This window comes from Salmo salar, chromosome ssa01, assembly GCF_905237065.1.
Source record: "Salmo salar chromosome ssa01, Ssal_v3.1, whole genome shotgun sequence".
Taxonomy (NCBI): domain Eukaryota; kingdom Metazoa; phylum Chordata; class Actinopteri; order Salmoniformes; family Salmonidae; genus Salmo; species Salmo salar.
Window position 1 is genome coordinate 99,262,532 of NC_059442.1, and position 14,142 is coordinate 99,276,673.

At 41.6% G+C, this 14,142-nt stretch overlaps 1 protein-coding gene across 6 annotated transcripts in view; it reads left to right on the forward strand.

Moving 5' to 3' along the window:
* The window catches only part of LOC106611028 (endothelial PAS domain-containing protein 1), an 87,768-nt gene that overhangs the window by 49,037 nt on the left and 24,589 nt on the right, over positions 1-14,142 (forward strand). For 2 of the 6 annotated variants that reach the window (XM_014210877.2, XM_014210859.2), the window contains exons 2-3: positions 348-532; positions 13,548-13,696. In XM_014210877.2, the coding sequence (XP_014066352.2) occupies positions 484-532; positions 13,548-13,696 (198 nt within the window). In that variant the 5' untranslated portion in view covers positions 348-483. Of the gene's footprint in view, positions 1-323; positions 533-13,547; positions 13,697-14,142 lie in introns of all 6 variants that reach the window. The other 4 variants (XM_014210868.2, XM_014210850.2, XM_014210842.2 and 1 more) reach the window with 3 other exon arrangements.

Sequence of the window (14,142 nt, forward strand, 5' to 3'; positions counted from 1 at the left end):
GGGTTCAGGGTTATGGTCCTTTCCATTCTTCAGCACAGGTGATTGGTGCTGGTCCTGAGAGAAATAACACAAAGAAACAATACATTATTCAAGAGTGTTGGGTTCAGGGTTGGGGTCCTTACCATTCCAGTCAATTCATGAAGTACACTGAAATTCTAATTCTAACGATCTTAAGAACTTTTCAATAAGAAACATTTAGAATTGGAATTTGGTCTACCTTCAATTCCCTGGAATTGAAATGGAATTGACTCAACAATGTTTGATATAAACAATCTACCTGTAGCCAATAGCTCATCTGACCTAAGACCTCTCCACCTGACCAGACTTCTCTTCCTGTCAAGGAACAGTTCGGAGCGGCGTAAGGAGAGGTCTCGTGACGCGGCACGCTGTCGTCGTAGTAAGGAGACGGAGGTGTTTTACGAGCTGGCCAATCAGCTGCCCCTCCCAGACAGCGTCAGCTCCCACCTGGACAAAGCCTCCATCATGAGACTGGCCATCAGCTTCCTGCGCACCCGCAAGGTCATCGGTTCAGGTCAGCGCTATACCATGCACACATACTGTACAGGAAGACACACATATACAAAACACACACAAAATGCGTGGGTCAGGTGTTAGTTCACCCGCACCCACTCACAACTGCAAATAACCGGTCAGCCGGACTATATGTGATAGATTAACCCGCAAATATAAAATAATACAGTTCCCTTTTTTTCTCTTGAACATTTATTGCATTTTTTTTGCCGCTTTCACAATGATATCCAGTCTCCTCAATTTTTGAAATTAGTTTGATCCTCGTCGTTACTTTGACCTTCCCCCTAACATGGCATGGGGTGAACTCTGGAACGTGATTCCCATCATAATTGCAGCATTGTGCATCCTCTTCAACACGTATTCCATCTGCAAATACTTGACATGTGGCCATTTATGACATTGTAGGTTTTTTTTGTACATATGCTTGGACCGCATATCTCATATACTGTACCCAGCTTTACATGGGTCGGGAGAGACTCAACATCAACAGTACAGAAAGCCTTTCCTCCTTCTTTCCAGTCACAGTACGGGTTAATCGACGTGCCCCAGCTATTCCCGGCATGTTGTCCCTAAAACGTGACTCCTCCATATCAAAGCCAGAGATGGCATCTTTCATCAGGGCCCTAATCTGAAAATCATAACTTTAGTACTTTCAAAGTTTTTAAAGCCACAGAGGTATCTCCTTTTGCTTTTTCCATACTCATGTAATCACCTAAATCAAATCAAATTTTATTGGTCACATACACATGGTTAGCAGATGTTATTACGAGTGTAGCAAAATGCTTGTGCTTCTAGTTCCGACAGTGCAGCAATATCTAACAAGTGCCGTAGCGTTGACTATCATTAAATGTGAAGACTGTATATTATCAAAACAATTATCTATGTGTCATTTAATTACGCAATTAAACTAATCAGGTAACTTTAATTAACTAGGAAGTCGAGGTACCATGGAAAATATTGTTTATAAAGTGTCAATTTCCCAAAATATAACTCTTCAGATATTTTCATATCTTATCTTATTAATGAATTTTACCTCATCAGTGTCATTACTGAACGTCGCAAACCCTTGGATATCTGCACGAACCCTAGCATAGAGTCATGAATCAGCGATATCCAAATTGGCTTAATAATTGTTTTACTAACTAACTTAATCAATCACAGATTTACATAAACACACACACAATAGGTCATACATTGGTTACTACATAAAACAAAGAAAGTCCCTAGCGGACAAAACCGATATGACGTCTTGGTAGACAAAGGAAAGCTGCTCAAGAGCAGGAAACAGAGTGGATTCAAGTACATAGAGTTGACTACACTACACTCATGGAAATGCCTATAATTTTAACATGAACAACCGCTCATTTGAAAATAAATTTCAATTTACATATTTACGAGTGTATGTCTTTGTTGTCCCTCTCTGTGGTCGCTGGTCCGTCTGCTGGATAGTCAGTCGACAGAAAGCCTCTGGTTTGTCCACCAGAGATCAAAGTCTGTCTGAGGTGTAGGTTGTTATAATGGATACTTTGTTAGAGTGGCCAATTTCAAGTCTGTATGTAGGCAGCAGCATCTCTGTGTTGCTGTTTAACAGACCATGATACTGCTACTGGTCACTCTGACCGACTCAACCTTTCCCAATTCGTCCTTCAGCACCTTTATAACCACAAACTGGTCTTCCGAGTAAACATTCATAAAACGTACTCCAACCAGAAACTTCTGTTGATTTCCAAATGTAGATATTTTTGTTCCGTTCTTCTTTATTACCATCATCCAGTCATTCTTACCAAATTCACTCATGCGAACAGAATCAAACATGGCATCCCCTTTCGTCATTACACGACCTGCCACCACCGGGCCAGATTCAAGTTCAGCCATCCACATTCCATATTCCTCTACTCCGAAAACCTTTATCCTTCTCGTCCTCTCGTTGTAGCTAGCTAGCGTCTCTATTCCGTCCGACATTGTTCCCAACTGACGCTGTCCAAAAACAATCAAATCAAATGTATTTGTCACATACACATGGTTAGCATATGTTAATGCGAGTGTAGCGAAATTCTTGTGCTTCTAGTTCCGACAATGCAGTAATATCCAACGAGTAATCTAACCTAACAATTTCACAACAATTACCTTATACACACAAGTGTAAAGGAATGAATAAGAATATGTACATAAAAAAAATATATGAATGAGTGATGGTATAGAACGGCATAGGCAAGATGCAGTGGATGGTATAGAGTACAATATATACATATGAGATGAGTAATGTAGGATATGTAAACATATAAAAGTGGCATTGTTTAAAGTAGCTAGTGATACATTACATCAAGATGCAGTAGATGGTATAGAGTACAGTATATACATATGAGATGAGTAATGTAGGAAATGTAAACATTATATGAAGTGGCATTGTTTAAAGTGGCTAATGATACATTTATTACATACATTTTTCCATTATTAAAGTGGCTGGAGCAGCCAATCAATGTTAGTGATGGTTGTTTAACAGTCTGATGGCCTTGAGATAGAAGCTGTTTTTCAGTCTCTCGGTCCCTGCTTTGATGCACCTGTACTGACCTTGCCTTCTGGATAGCGAGGTGAACAGGCAGTGAATCGGGTGGTTGTTGTCCTTGATGATCTTTTTGGCCTTCCTGTGACATTGGGTGGTGTAGGTGTCCTGGAGGGCAGGTAGTTTGCCCCCAGTGATGCGTTGTGCAGACCTCACTACCCTCTGGAGAGCCTTACGGTTATGGATGGAGCAGTTGCCGTATCAAGCGGTGATACAGCCCGACAGGATGCTCTCGATTGTGCATCTGTAAAAATGTGTGTTTTTGGTGACAAGCCGAATTTCTTCAGCCTCCTGAGGTTGAAGAGGCGCTGCTGCGCCTTCTTCATCACCCTGTCTGTGTGGTTGGACCATTTCAGTTTGTCTGTGATGTGTACGCCGAGGAACTTAACTTTCTACCCTCTCCACTACTGTCCCGTCGATGTGGATAGGGGAGTGCTCCCTCTGCTGTTTCCTCTAGTCGACCTCCATCCATTTTGTTTCCCAAAAATCTTATGAAACTACATTACCCCATGCTCCTGGACGCAACCGTGCTCCTGGACGCAACCGTGCTCCTGGACGCAACCGTGCTCCTGGACGCAACCGTGCTCCTGGACGCAACCGTGCTCCTGAACGCAACCATGCTCCTGGACACAACCATACTCCTGGACACAGCCATCCTCTGGACTGCATCCCCTTCTGTGGGTGGTCGCATAGAACAGAGAAAGAAACAACATTACGTTTTTTTTTTATTCTGAAAAACTTCCCATTCCTTAATGATTATGAGCATACCCATAACATGTTGCAGCCAACACTATGCTTGAAAATGTGTTGTATTGAATTTGCCCCAGACAAAGCACTTTGTATTCAGGACAATAACTTAATTGCTTTGCAAAATATTTTGCATTATCACTTGAGTGCCTTGTTGCAAACAACATATTTTTAATCTCTACAGGCTTCCTTCTTTTCACTCTGTCAATCGCAGTACAGATGTGGCCAAAAGTTTTGAGAATGACACAAATATTAATTTTCAAAGTCTGCTGCCTCAGTTTGTATGATGGCAATTTGCATATATTCCAGAATGATATGAAGAGTGATCAGATGTATTGCAATTAATTGCAAAGTCCCTCTTTGCCATGCAAATGAACTGAATCCCCCAAAAACATTTCCACTGCATTTCAGCCCTGCCACAAAAGGACCAGCTGACATCATGTTAGTGATTCTCTCGTTAACACAATTGTGAGTGTTGACGAGGAAACGGCTGGAGATCACTCTGTCATGCTGATGAGTTCGAATAACAGACTGGAAGCGTCAAAAGGAAGGTGGTGCTTGGAATCATTGTTCTTCCTCGATCAATCATGGTTACCTGCAAGGAAACACGTCGCCGTCATCATTGCTTTGCACAAAAAGGGCTTCACAGGCAAGGATATTGCTGCCAGTAAGATTGCACCTAAATCAACCATTTTATCGGATCTTCAAGGAGAGCTGTTCAATTGTTGTTAAGAAGGCTTCAGGGTGCCAAAGAAAGTCCAGCAAGTGCCAGGACCATCTCCTAAAGTTGATTCAGCTGCGGGATCGGGGCACCACCGGTACAAAGCTTGCTCAGGAATGGCAGCAGGCAGGTGTGAGTGCATCTGCACGCACAGTGAGGCAAAGACTTTTGGAGGATGGCCGGTGTCAAGAAGGGCAGCAAAGAAGCCACGTCTCTCCAGGAAAAACATCAGGGACAGACTGATATTCTGCAAAAGGTACAGGGATTGCACTGCTGAGGACTGGGGTAAAGTCATTTTCTCTGATGAATCCCCTTTTCGATTGTTTGGGGCATCCGTAAAAAAGCTTGCCCGGAGAAGACAAGGTGAGTGCTACCATCAGTCCTGTGTCATGCCAACAGTAAAGCATCCTGAGACCATTCGTGTCTGGGGTTGCTTCTGTGGCAAGGGAGTGGGCTCACTCACGATGTTGCCTAAGAACACAGCCAAGAATAAAGAATGGTACCAACACATCCTCCGAGAGCAACTTCTCCCAACCATCCAGGAACAGTTTGGTGACGAACAATGCCTTTTCCAGCATGATGGAGCACCTTGCCATAAGGCAAAAGTGATAACTAAGTGGCTCGGGGAACAAAACATCGATATTTTGGGTCCATGGCCAGGAAACTCCCCAGATCTTAATCTCATTGAGAACTGGTGGTCAATCCTCAAGAGGCGGGTGGACAAACAAAAACCCACAAATTCTGACAAACTCCAAGCATTGATTATGCAAGAATGGGCTGCCATCAGTCAGGATGTGGCCTGGAAGTTAATTGGCAGCATGCCAGGGCAGATTGCAGAGGTCTTGAAAAAGAATGGTCAACACTGCAAATATTGACTCTTTGCATCAACTTCATGTAATTGTCAATAAAAGCCTTTGACACTTATGAAATGCTTGTAATTATACTTCAGTATTCCATAGTAACATCTGACAAAAATATCTGAAGACACTGAAGCAGCAAACTTTGTGGAAATTAATATTTGTGTCATTCTCAAAACTTTTGGCCACTACTGTAGGTTAGTATTGTGGAGTAGCTACAATGTTGTTGATCCATCCTCAGTTTTCTCCTATCACAGCCATTAAACTCCGTGACTGTTTTAGAGTCACCATTGGCCTCATGGTGAAATCCTTGAGACTTTTCCTTCCTCTCCGGTAACTGAGTTAGGAAGGACGCCTGTATCTTTGTAGTGACTGGGTGTATTGATACACCATCCAATAACTTCACCATACTCAAAGGGATATTAAATGTCTGCTTTTTAGTTTTACCCATCTATCAATAGATGCCCTTCTTTGTGAGGGACTGGAAAACCTCCCTGGTCTTTGTGGTTGAATCTGTGTTTGAAATGCACTGTTCGACTGAGAGACCTTACAGATAACTGTATGTGTAGGGTATAGAGATGAGGTAGTCATTCCAAAATCATGTTAAACACTATTATTGCACACAGTGAGTCCATGCAACTTATTATTTGAGTTGTTAAGCAAAATGTTACTCCTGAATTTATTTAAGCTTGCCATTACAAAGGGGTTCGATACTTATTGACTCAAGACATTTCAGCTAATCATTTTTAATTAATTTTGTAAAATTTGCAAAAAACATAATTCCACGTTGATATTATAGAGTATGGCCAGTAACCCAAAATCTCAATTGAATCAATTTTAAATTCAGGCTATAATACAACAAAATGCTGAGAAAAGTAAAGGGGTGTGAATACTTTCTGAAAAGCAACAATTTCTATTTCACAAAGATATTTGATCTGGCTTTGAGATACAGAGAAAGCATTGGCCATTGCGAGTGCATAGGCCTCAAGTAACGGTCGTCGTAGGAAGTGGACCAAAATGCAGCGGGTACGTGAATGCTCATATTTATTTTATTACGAACACCACACACAAAAAAAAAAGAACGACACCTAACAGTTCTGCAGGCTAAACATAGCAGTGCACGAATACACCTTGCCACAAAGGGACAGGTGAAAACAGGCTACCTAAGTATGACTCTCAATCAGCAACAACGATGTACAGCTGTTCCTGATTGAGAGCCATACCAGGCCAACACAAAGAAATACACAACATAGATTGAACCTAGAATACGACACATAGAACATAACCCAAAAACCCCAGAATACTCTAATCAAATACCCCTCTACATAAACACACACCCCGAACCACATAAAACAAATACCCCCCTGCCACGTCCTGACCAAACTACAATAACAAATGACCCCTTTACTGGTCAGAATGTGACACCTCATTAGGTAGGCTACAACTGCAATGTTTTTTGGGCAATCCCTGGACTAGTCAAAAATATTTTGAATTACAAGATGATGAAAGAAGATATTTCTTAAATAACATCTATATTACACTTTTTAATAAAGCACTGTGAATGACTTTCTAAGTTGATAGGTCTACTAATTTGTTATATTGCGTGATGCCGCAAAAGAAATGGTGCGACCAAATAATGGGCTGGTGCAACAAACTGAAAAACTTAGTGCCACCAGAGGAAGATGTCCTCCATATGAAGAAGTTGTAATATTGTAGTGGACAAAGGTGAGAATACTGTTGGGGGACAAAGATAAGAATACTGTTGGGGGGGGGGGGGTGCAAGGCAAGCTATTGTGCAACTTGCTATTCAGGTAAGATACAATCCTTGAACTTTGATATATATATATTTTATCTTATATGTTACAGATGGAAACACAAGGAATAGTGTTTTTGTAATTAGTTATAGGCTTTTTCTGAGGACACATAAATATGGCTCTTCTGAAAAGGTAAGGAACAATCTAGCTGATGGTGCTTATAGAGAGCAGCGGAGATTTCGCGCCAACCTGTCACTTCTTGGTCAAAATAATTTCAACTTTTATGTTTATTGTGGTATAGTGTGATATAAGCAGAATTCAACATCATTGCAGTGCAAGAACTCAAATGCTACCGCTAGGTATAGCTACATATCAGCATGTTTCATCATAGAAATAGATCCATTCTATTATGGTTTTCTTGGTAGCCTATTGGTATTCGTGGTTGTACATGGAACTGTACGTATTGGAAACATGTTCAAATTTGATTCACAGAAGTGTATTGCGGCATATCACAACGTGCTGCTGCCTGAACTCATAAGCGGCATGGTTGTCCATGTTTGAAGCCGGCCTATATGCCTATTTATTTGGCAAGACAGCTGTGAATTGCTGCATCTCACTCACATTAGTAGGCTGTGGGCTATGTTTTGGTTATTCCATTCGTGTTTTGTTTGCTTCGTTTGTTTACTGTTAATGTAACTACATATAGATTGTGTCATGCATTTATCGATCTGATGTTTTGTTTTGTTCTGCTCGCGTTCATGCGTTCGCATTCGCAGTTGTGTCAGTACTCTAAGCCAAACTGCTCTTCTGTATTTTTGGTTTGCATACATGAATAACTAGTCTACTACTTTAAGCATTTAGTTTGCATTATTTTGGTAAGACAGCTGTGTGTATGGCTGCATTCATATAGGCTGTTTGTAATTGGTGAATTACCCTATCTATCTTGAAGCCTATATTCATTACCAAAACAGCGCAGCGGAGATTGGTACGAAATCTGTAGCCTACCTGTTACTTCAAAAACACTCAACGATCTTGGCATTTGAACTTTGTTTATTGTGGTATCGTGTGATTATATAAGCATTCAATATAATTCCAATGCAAGATCTCAAAAAATGGTGCCCTTTATCCTGGCGCCGGGAGCAATCTCCATTCAGATAGACTGGGAAAAGGCGCAGCGGGGTAGGTGAGCTCAATACAGCGCAGATCAACAGGCGCAAACAATGGACGGAGTGGCAAACCTGGCGACGACTTGATGTGGGTCCTGAACAACAATGAACATTTTGGGGGAAATTATACCACCACCCAAAAGGGCACTTTAGAGACTGGAAGGGCAAAGGAGCCTGTGCTCTTTACAGGTAGAGCCCTATCTGTGCACGTGCCTGCCCTAAACCCGCTTGCCCCAGGGATATAATGGGGCGGGTTATGAGTCAATATGTGCATCACTAACACACAAACGCACATCAAAGTGCCTTCACCACCTTTTTCCTCATAAAGCTTATGCTTATCACTACTATCAATGCATACATTTATATTTAATTTTATATATATTTACAGTACCAATCAAAAGTTTGGACACACCTACTCATTAAAGGGTTTTTCTTTATTTTTACTATTTTCTACATTGTAGAATAATAGTGACGACATCAAAACGATGAAATAACACATATGGAATCATGTAGTAACAAAAATGTGTTAAACAAAATCAAAATATATTTTATATTTGAGATTCTTCAAAGTAGCCACCCTTTGCCTTGATGACAGTTTTGCACACTCTTTGCATTTTCTCAACCAGCTTCATGATGTAGTCACCTGGAATGCATTTCAATTAACAGGTGTGCTTCGTTAAAAGTCTGTTTGTCATCTCTTCTGGTCAAACAGTATAACTTCACAGCAAAAAGTGAAATCTAAGCAAGCATAAATATCTTAATAGATTAAGGTAAAAGATTTTGAAATTAGATCAACTACTTGTATTAAGCCTTAGGTTAAAAGAAGCTTGGTACAAAGAAACAAGAAAAAAAAAACATTTTAAGTGAATTATCACTCAATAATATAATTAGGCTTGCTTAGATTTAACTGAATTGCATTGTCCTACCTATAGGTGTTTTAGGGCCAGTTAGAATGTGTTCTACCTATAGGTGGTTTAGAGCCAGTTAGAAGGTGTTCTACCTATAGGTGGTTTAGGGCCAGTTAGAAGTTCTACCTATAGGTGTTTTAAGGCCAGTTAGCTTGTGTTCTACCTATTGGTGTTTTATTGCCAGTTAGCTTGTGTTCTACCTATAGGTGTTTTAGGGCCGTTAGAAGTTGTTCTACCTTTAGGTGGTTTAGGGCCAGTTAGAAGGTGTTCAAACTATTGGTGGTTTAGGGCCAGTTACAAGGTGTTCTACCTATAGGTGGTTTAGAGCCAGTTAGAAGGTGTAATACCTATAGGTGGTTTATGGCCAGTTAGAAGGCATTTTTCCTATAGGTGTTTTAGGGCCAGTTAGAATGTGTTCTACCTATAGGTGGTTTAGAGCCAGTTAGAAGGTTTTCTACCTATTGCTGGTTTATGGTCAGTTAATAGGGTAGGTGGGACGAAATCGTACCACTTACTCAACAGCCAGTGGAATCCCGTGGCGCGTTATTCAAATACCTTAGAAATGCTATTACTTCAATTTCTCAAACATATGACTATTTTACACCATTTTAAAGACAAGACTCTCGTTAATCTAACCACACTGTCCGATTTCAAAAAGGCTTTACAACGAAAGCAAAACATTAGATTATGTCAGCAGAGTACCCAGCCAGAAATAATCAGACACCCATTTTTCAAGCTAGCATATAATGTCACATAAACCCAAACCACAGCTAAATGCAGCACTAACCTTTGATGATCTTCATCAGATGACAATCCTAGGACATTATGTTATACAATACATGCATATTTTGTTCAATCAAGTTCATATTTATATCAAAAAACAGCTTTTTACATTAGCATGTGACGTTCAGAACTAGCATACCCACCGCAAACTTCCGGTGAATTTACTAAATTACTCACGATAAACGTTCACAAAAAACATAACAATTATTTTAAGAATTATAGATACAGAACTCCTTTATGCAATCGCTATGTCCGATTTTAAAATAGCTTTTCAGTGAAAGCACATTTTGCAATATTCTGAGTAGATAGCCCAGCCATCACGGGCTAGCTATTTAGACACCCACCAAGTTTAGCCCTCACCAAAGTCAGATTTACTATAAGAAAAATTGGATTACCTTTGCTGTTCTTCGTCAGAATGCACTCCCAGGACTTCTACTTCAATAACAAATGTTGGTTTCGTTCAAAATAATCCATAGTTATGTTCAAATATCCTCTGTTTTGTTCGTGCGTTCAAGACACTATCCGAAAGGGTAAAGAAGGGTGACGCGCCCGACGCGTTTCGTGACAAAAAAATTCTAAATATTCCATTACCGTACTTCGAAGCATGTCAACCGCTGTTTAAAAACAATTTTTATGCCATTTTTCTCGTAAAAAAGCGATAATTTTCCAACCGGGAAACCCTGTTTACGTTCAAAGACAGAGAAAATAAAAACATGGTGTCGGCTCGTGCACGCGCCTCAGTCTCATTGTCCTCTGATCGACCATTATCCAAATGCGCTAGTGTTTTTCAGCCAGGGGCTCCAAAGACATCATTCAGCTTTTTGCCGCCTTCTGAGAGCCTATGGGAGCCGTAGGAAGTGTCACGTTACAGCAGAGATCCTCAGTTTTCAATAAAGAGAGTGAAGAAGCCCAAGAAATTGTCAGACAGGCCACTTCCTGTAAGGAATCTTCTCAGGTTTTTGCCTGCCATATGAGTTCTGTTATACTCACAGACACCATTCAAACAGTTTTAGAAACTTTAGGGTGTTTTCTATCTAAAGCCAATAATTATATGCATATTCTAGTTTCTGGGCAGTAGAAATAACCAGATTAAATTGGGTACGTTTTTTATCCGGCCGTGTAAATACTGCCCCCTATCCCTAACAGGTTAAAAGGTGTTCTACCTATAGGTGGTTTAGAGCCAGTTAGAAGGTGTTCTACCTATAGTTGTTTTTGGGCCAGTTAGAAGTTGTTCTACCTAGAGGTGTTTTAGGGCCAGTTAGAAGGTGTTCTACCTAAAGTTGTTTTACGGCCAGTTAGAAGTTGTTCTACCTATAGTTGTTTTAGGGCCAGTTAGAAGGTTGTCTACCTATAGGTGGTTTAGGGCCAGTTGGACGGTGTTCTACCTATAGGTGGTTTAGAGCCAGTTAGATCTTGTTCCTAAAGGAAGTTTAGGGCCAGTTAGAAGGTGTTCTACCTATAGGTGGATTAGAGCCAGTTAGGTGTTCTACCTATAGGTGTGTAATGGCCAGTTAGAAGGTGTTCTACCTATAGGTGGATTAGAGCCCATTAGAAGTTGTTCTACCTATAGGTGGTTTAGGGCTAGTTAGAAGGTGTTCTACCTATAGGTGTTTTAGGGACAGCTAGAAGGTGTTTTAGGGCCAGTTAGAAGGTGCTCTACCTATAGGTGGTTTAGGGCCAGTAAGAAGGTTTTCTACCTATTGCTGGTTTATGGTCAGATAAAAGGTGTTCTACCTAAAGGTGGTTTAGAGCCAGTTAGAAGGTGTTCTACCTATAGGTGTTTTAGGGCCAGTTAGAAGGTGAGCGATATAGAAAATTAGATGGAATGTATGGATTCAAAATAGGCTGGAGTGAGGGACAGTAGTGGAAGGGGAGTGAGAGAGGGATAGAATAGCTCTGTAGAGGGGAGATGGTACAGACGATTATCTTATCTGCATGGCTGTTGCTTCTGATTGGAGTTGGAGGGAGATCGAGATATTAAGGCGCTCAGTGGAAAGCCCGGCTGCTGCCACTAAGGCTGACGCTCCTTCTCTCAACTCAGCCATAACACAGACCTGCCCTGGCGCCATGCAACTCCCCCTCCCCCTCCCCCTCGCCCACACACACACACACACACACACACACACACACACACACACACACACACACACACACACACACACACACACACACACACACACACACACTGCTTCAGCAGTAGGGGAAACACTTCTGTTATATATGTGATTCTGGAACACTGACACACTGGCCCCTCAGATAGCCACTATGACACTGAATGAATGATTGACTGATTGAGTCAATTTCAGATATTCCCAGGGATAAAGATTAAATTAAGCTTCATTTAGAATTCTCAGTTTTAATGAAAACCACCAGCCTTTTTTGACAACAGAAGCAGGCTGCCTGTTAAAGTATGTAGCTGCCATGACATTGTCTCACCAACACCCCTACAACGGTTCAATGTGTTGCATGGGGTGAAATGTAACATTCAAGAGGAAAGTCCTCCGAGCTCAGATCCGTAGGTGGATACAGTACACACTACATTGAATGATGCAAGATATGGCATCATGTGACTTACAATTTGTGCTTTTGTTGAAGCTATTAGTCCTGCATTGTGATGTTGAGCATACTGTACCTATTAACGTACATTTAACCATGTTGTGTCTCTGTACAGCTGAGAAAAAAAGAAAACCGCACACTGCTCTTGATAGTATTACTGCTCTTTATTAATCTTTACATATCGGCCTTAAGGCCTTCGTCAGAGCTTTTTCTCTGTCTCTGTGCAGCTCAAATGGGAGTTATTAGAATCCCAAACTACTGACGCAAAATTCACTGGTAAGTGTTCAGGCCAAAGGTGGTCCTGTGGAGTGGAATCTCCCATCAGCCAAGGACCCATGAGAAAGTCGCTGCTCCCCTGGGGCCTCATTCTCATGCTGGGCCAAACTCCAAAATCCAGGCCCAGGCCTCCTCAAACCCCCCCCCCCCCGTAGGCCTTGAGAACAGCTCTTATCTAAGGGAAGCACACTGGAGGAATCACAGGCTTCCGACCCCCCCTAGCATGGAGTCACATTTTGTTCACTGGGACTCTGTAATTGTTCTGCTACCTCCCTTTTCAGCCCATGCCAAATTAACATTATCTCTATTTTCTCACTTGGCTTCAAGAAACGTGGTGCTGACTGCAGAATATTGTTGGGGTTGTGTTGCTTCATTTGATTTAGCTACTGGCTAGTATATCATGTACTTTCAGTGTACTGGGAATGTTTGTCTCAAGGTTTAGGCTAACTCATTAGTGTGTGCCTTAAGACAGACGCCGTTAAAGCAACAGCCTTTCTCAAGTTTGTTTGTGTGTGTGTGTGTGGGGGGGGGGAAGCAACCAAGGGAAGGTCAGGGGATTTGGGAGTGTTTAGAGATGCAGTATGAAGTTTGTTTTGGACCTTGGCCAGGGCTTCAAGAAGGAAAACAAGCTCGACACACACACAGTTATATAATGTTGCACATCTGACGTGTGTGTTTTCCACAGGCTGCCCCAACAGTGTAGAGGCAGAGGAGGACAGACAGATGGACTGTATGTATTTGAAGTCACTGGAGGGGTTCGTCACTGTGGTTACATCGGATGGTGACATGATCTTCCTCTCAGAAAACGTCAACAAGTTAATGGGCTTAACACAGGTGAGCAGAAGCATTACATGATTGAAACATTATGTTTCAACCCCTACATAATGGGGTTGTTTCTTATGTACAATACATCCAGTACTCTTTCCCTGGAGACAGACAGGCGGACAGGCGGACAGGCAGGCAGACAGGCAGAGACTGGCAGCCCGATGTCAGCCCTTTAAGAGGCTTGTTTGGCACAAACACACTATCTACTGTAGCTACGTTGACCAGAAGGCCTCCACCCCTCCCTCACTTCTCACACCGTCAGCTTTGTCTACTATATTTCTCACTGCTGGTCTCTCTGATAACCAAGGCTCTCAGAGAGCAACAGTCTTCATAACCTCTTTACTGTGACTGAATGCAGGTGTTACTTGTCTCTTTGGTTTGGCTGAAGTGGTGTTACCACAATGTAACAAAGGGTTGGCCCTGTCTGTGTTCTTGCTGACGTGACACCATATGTG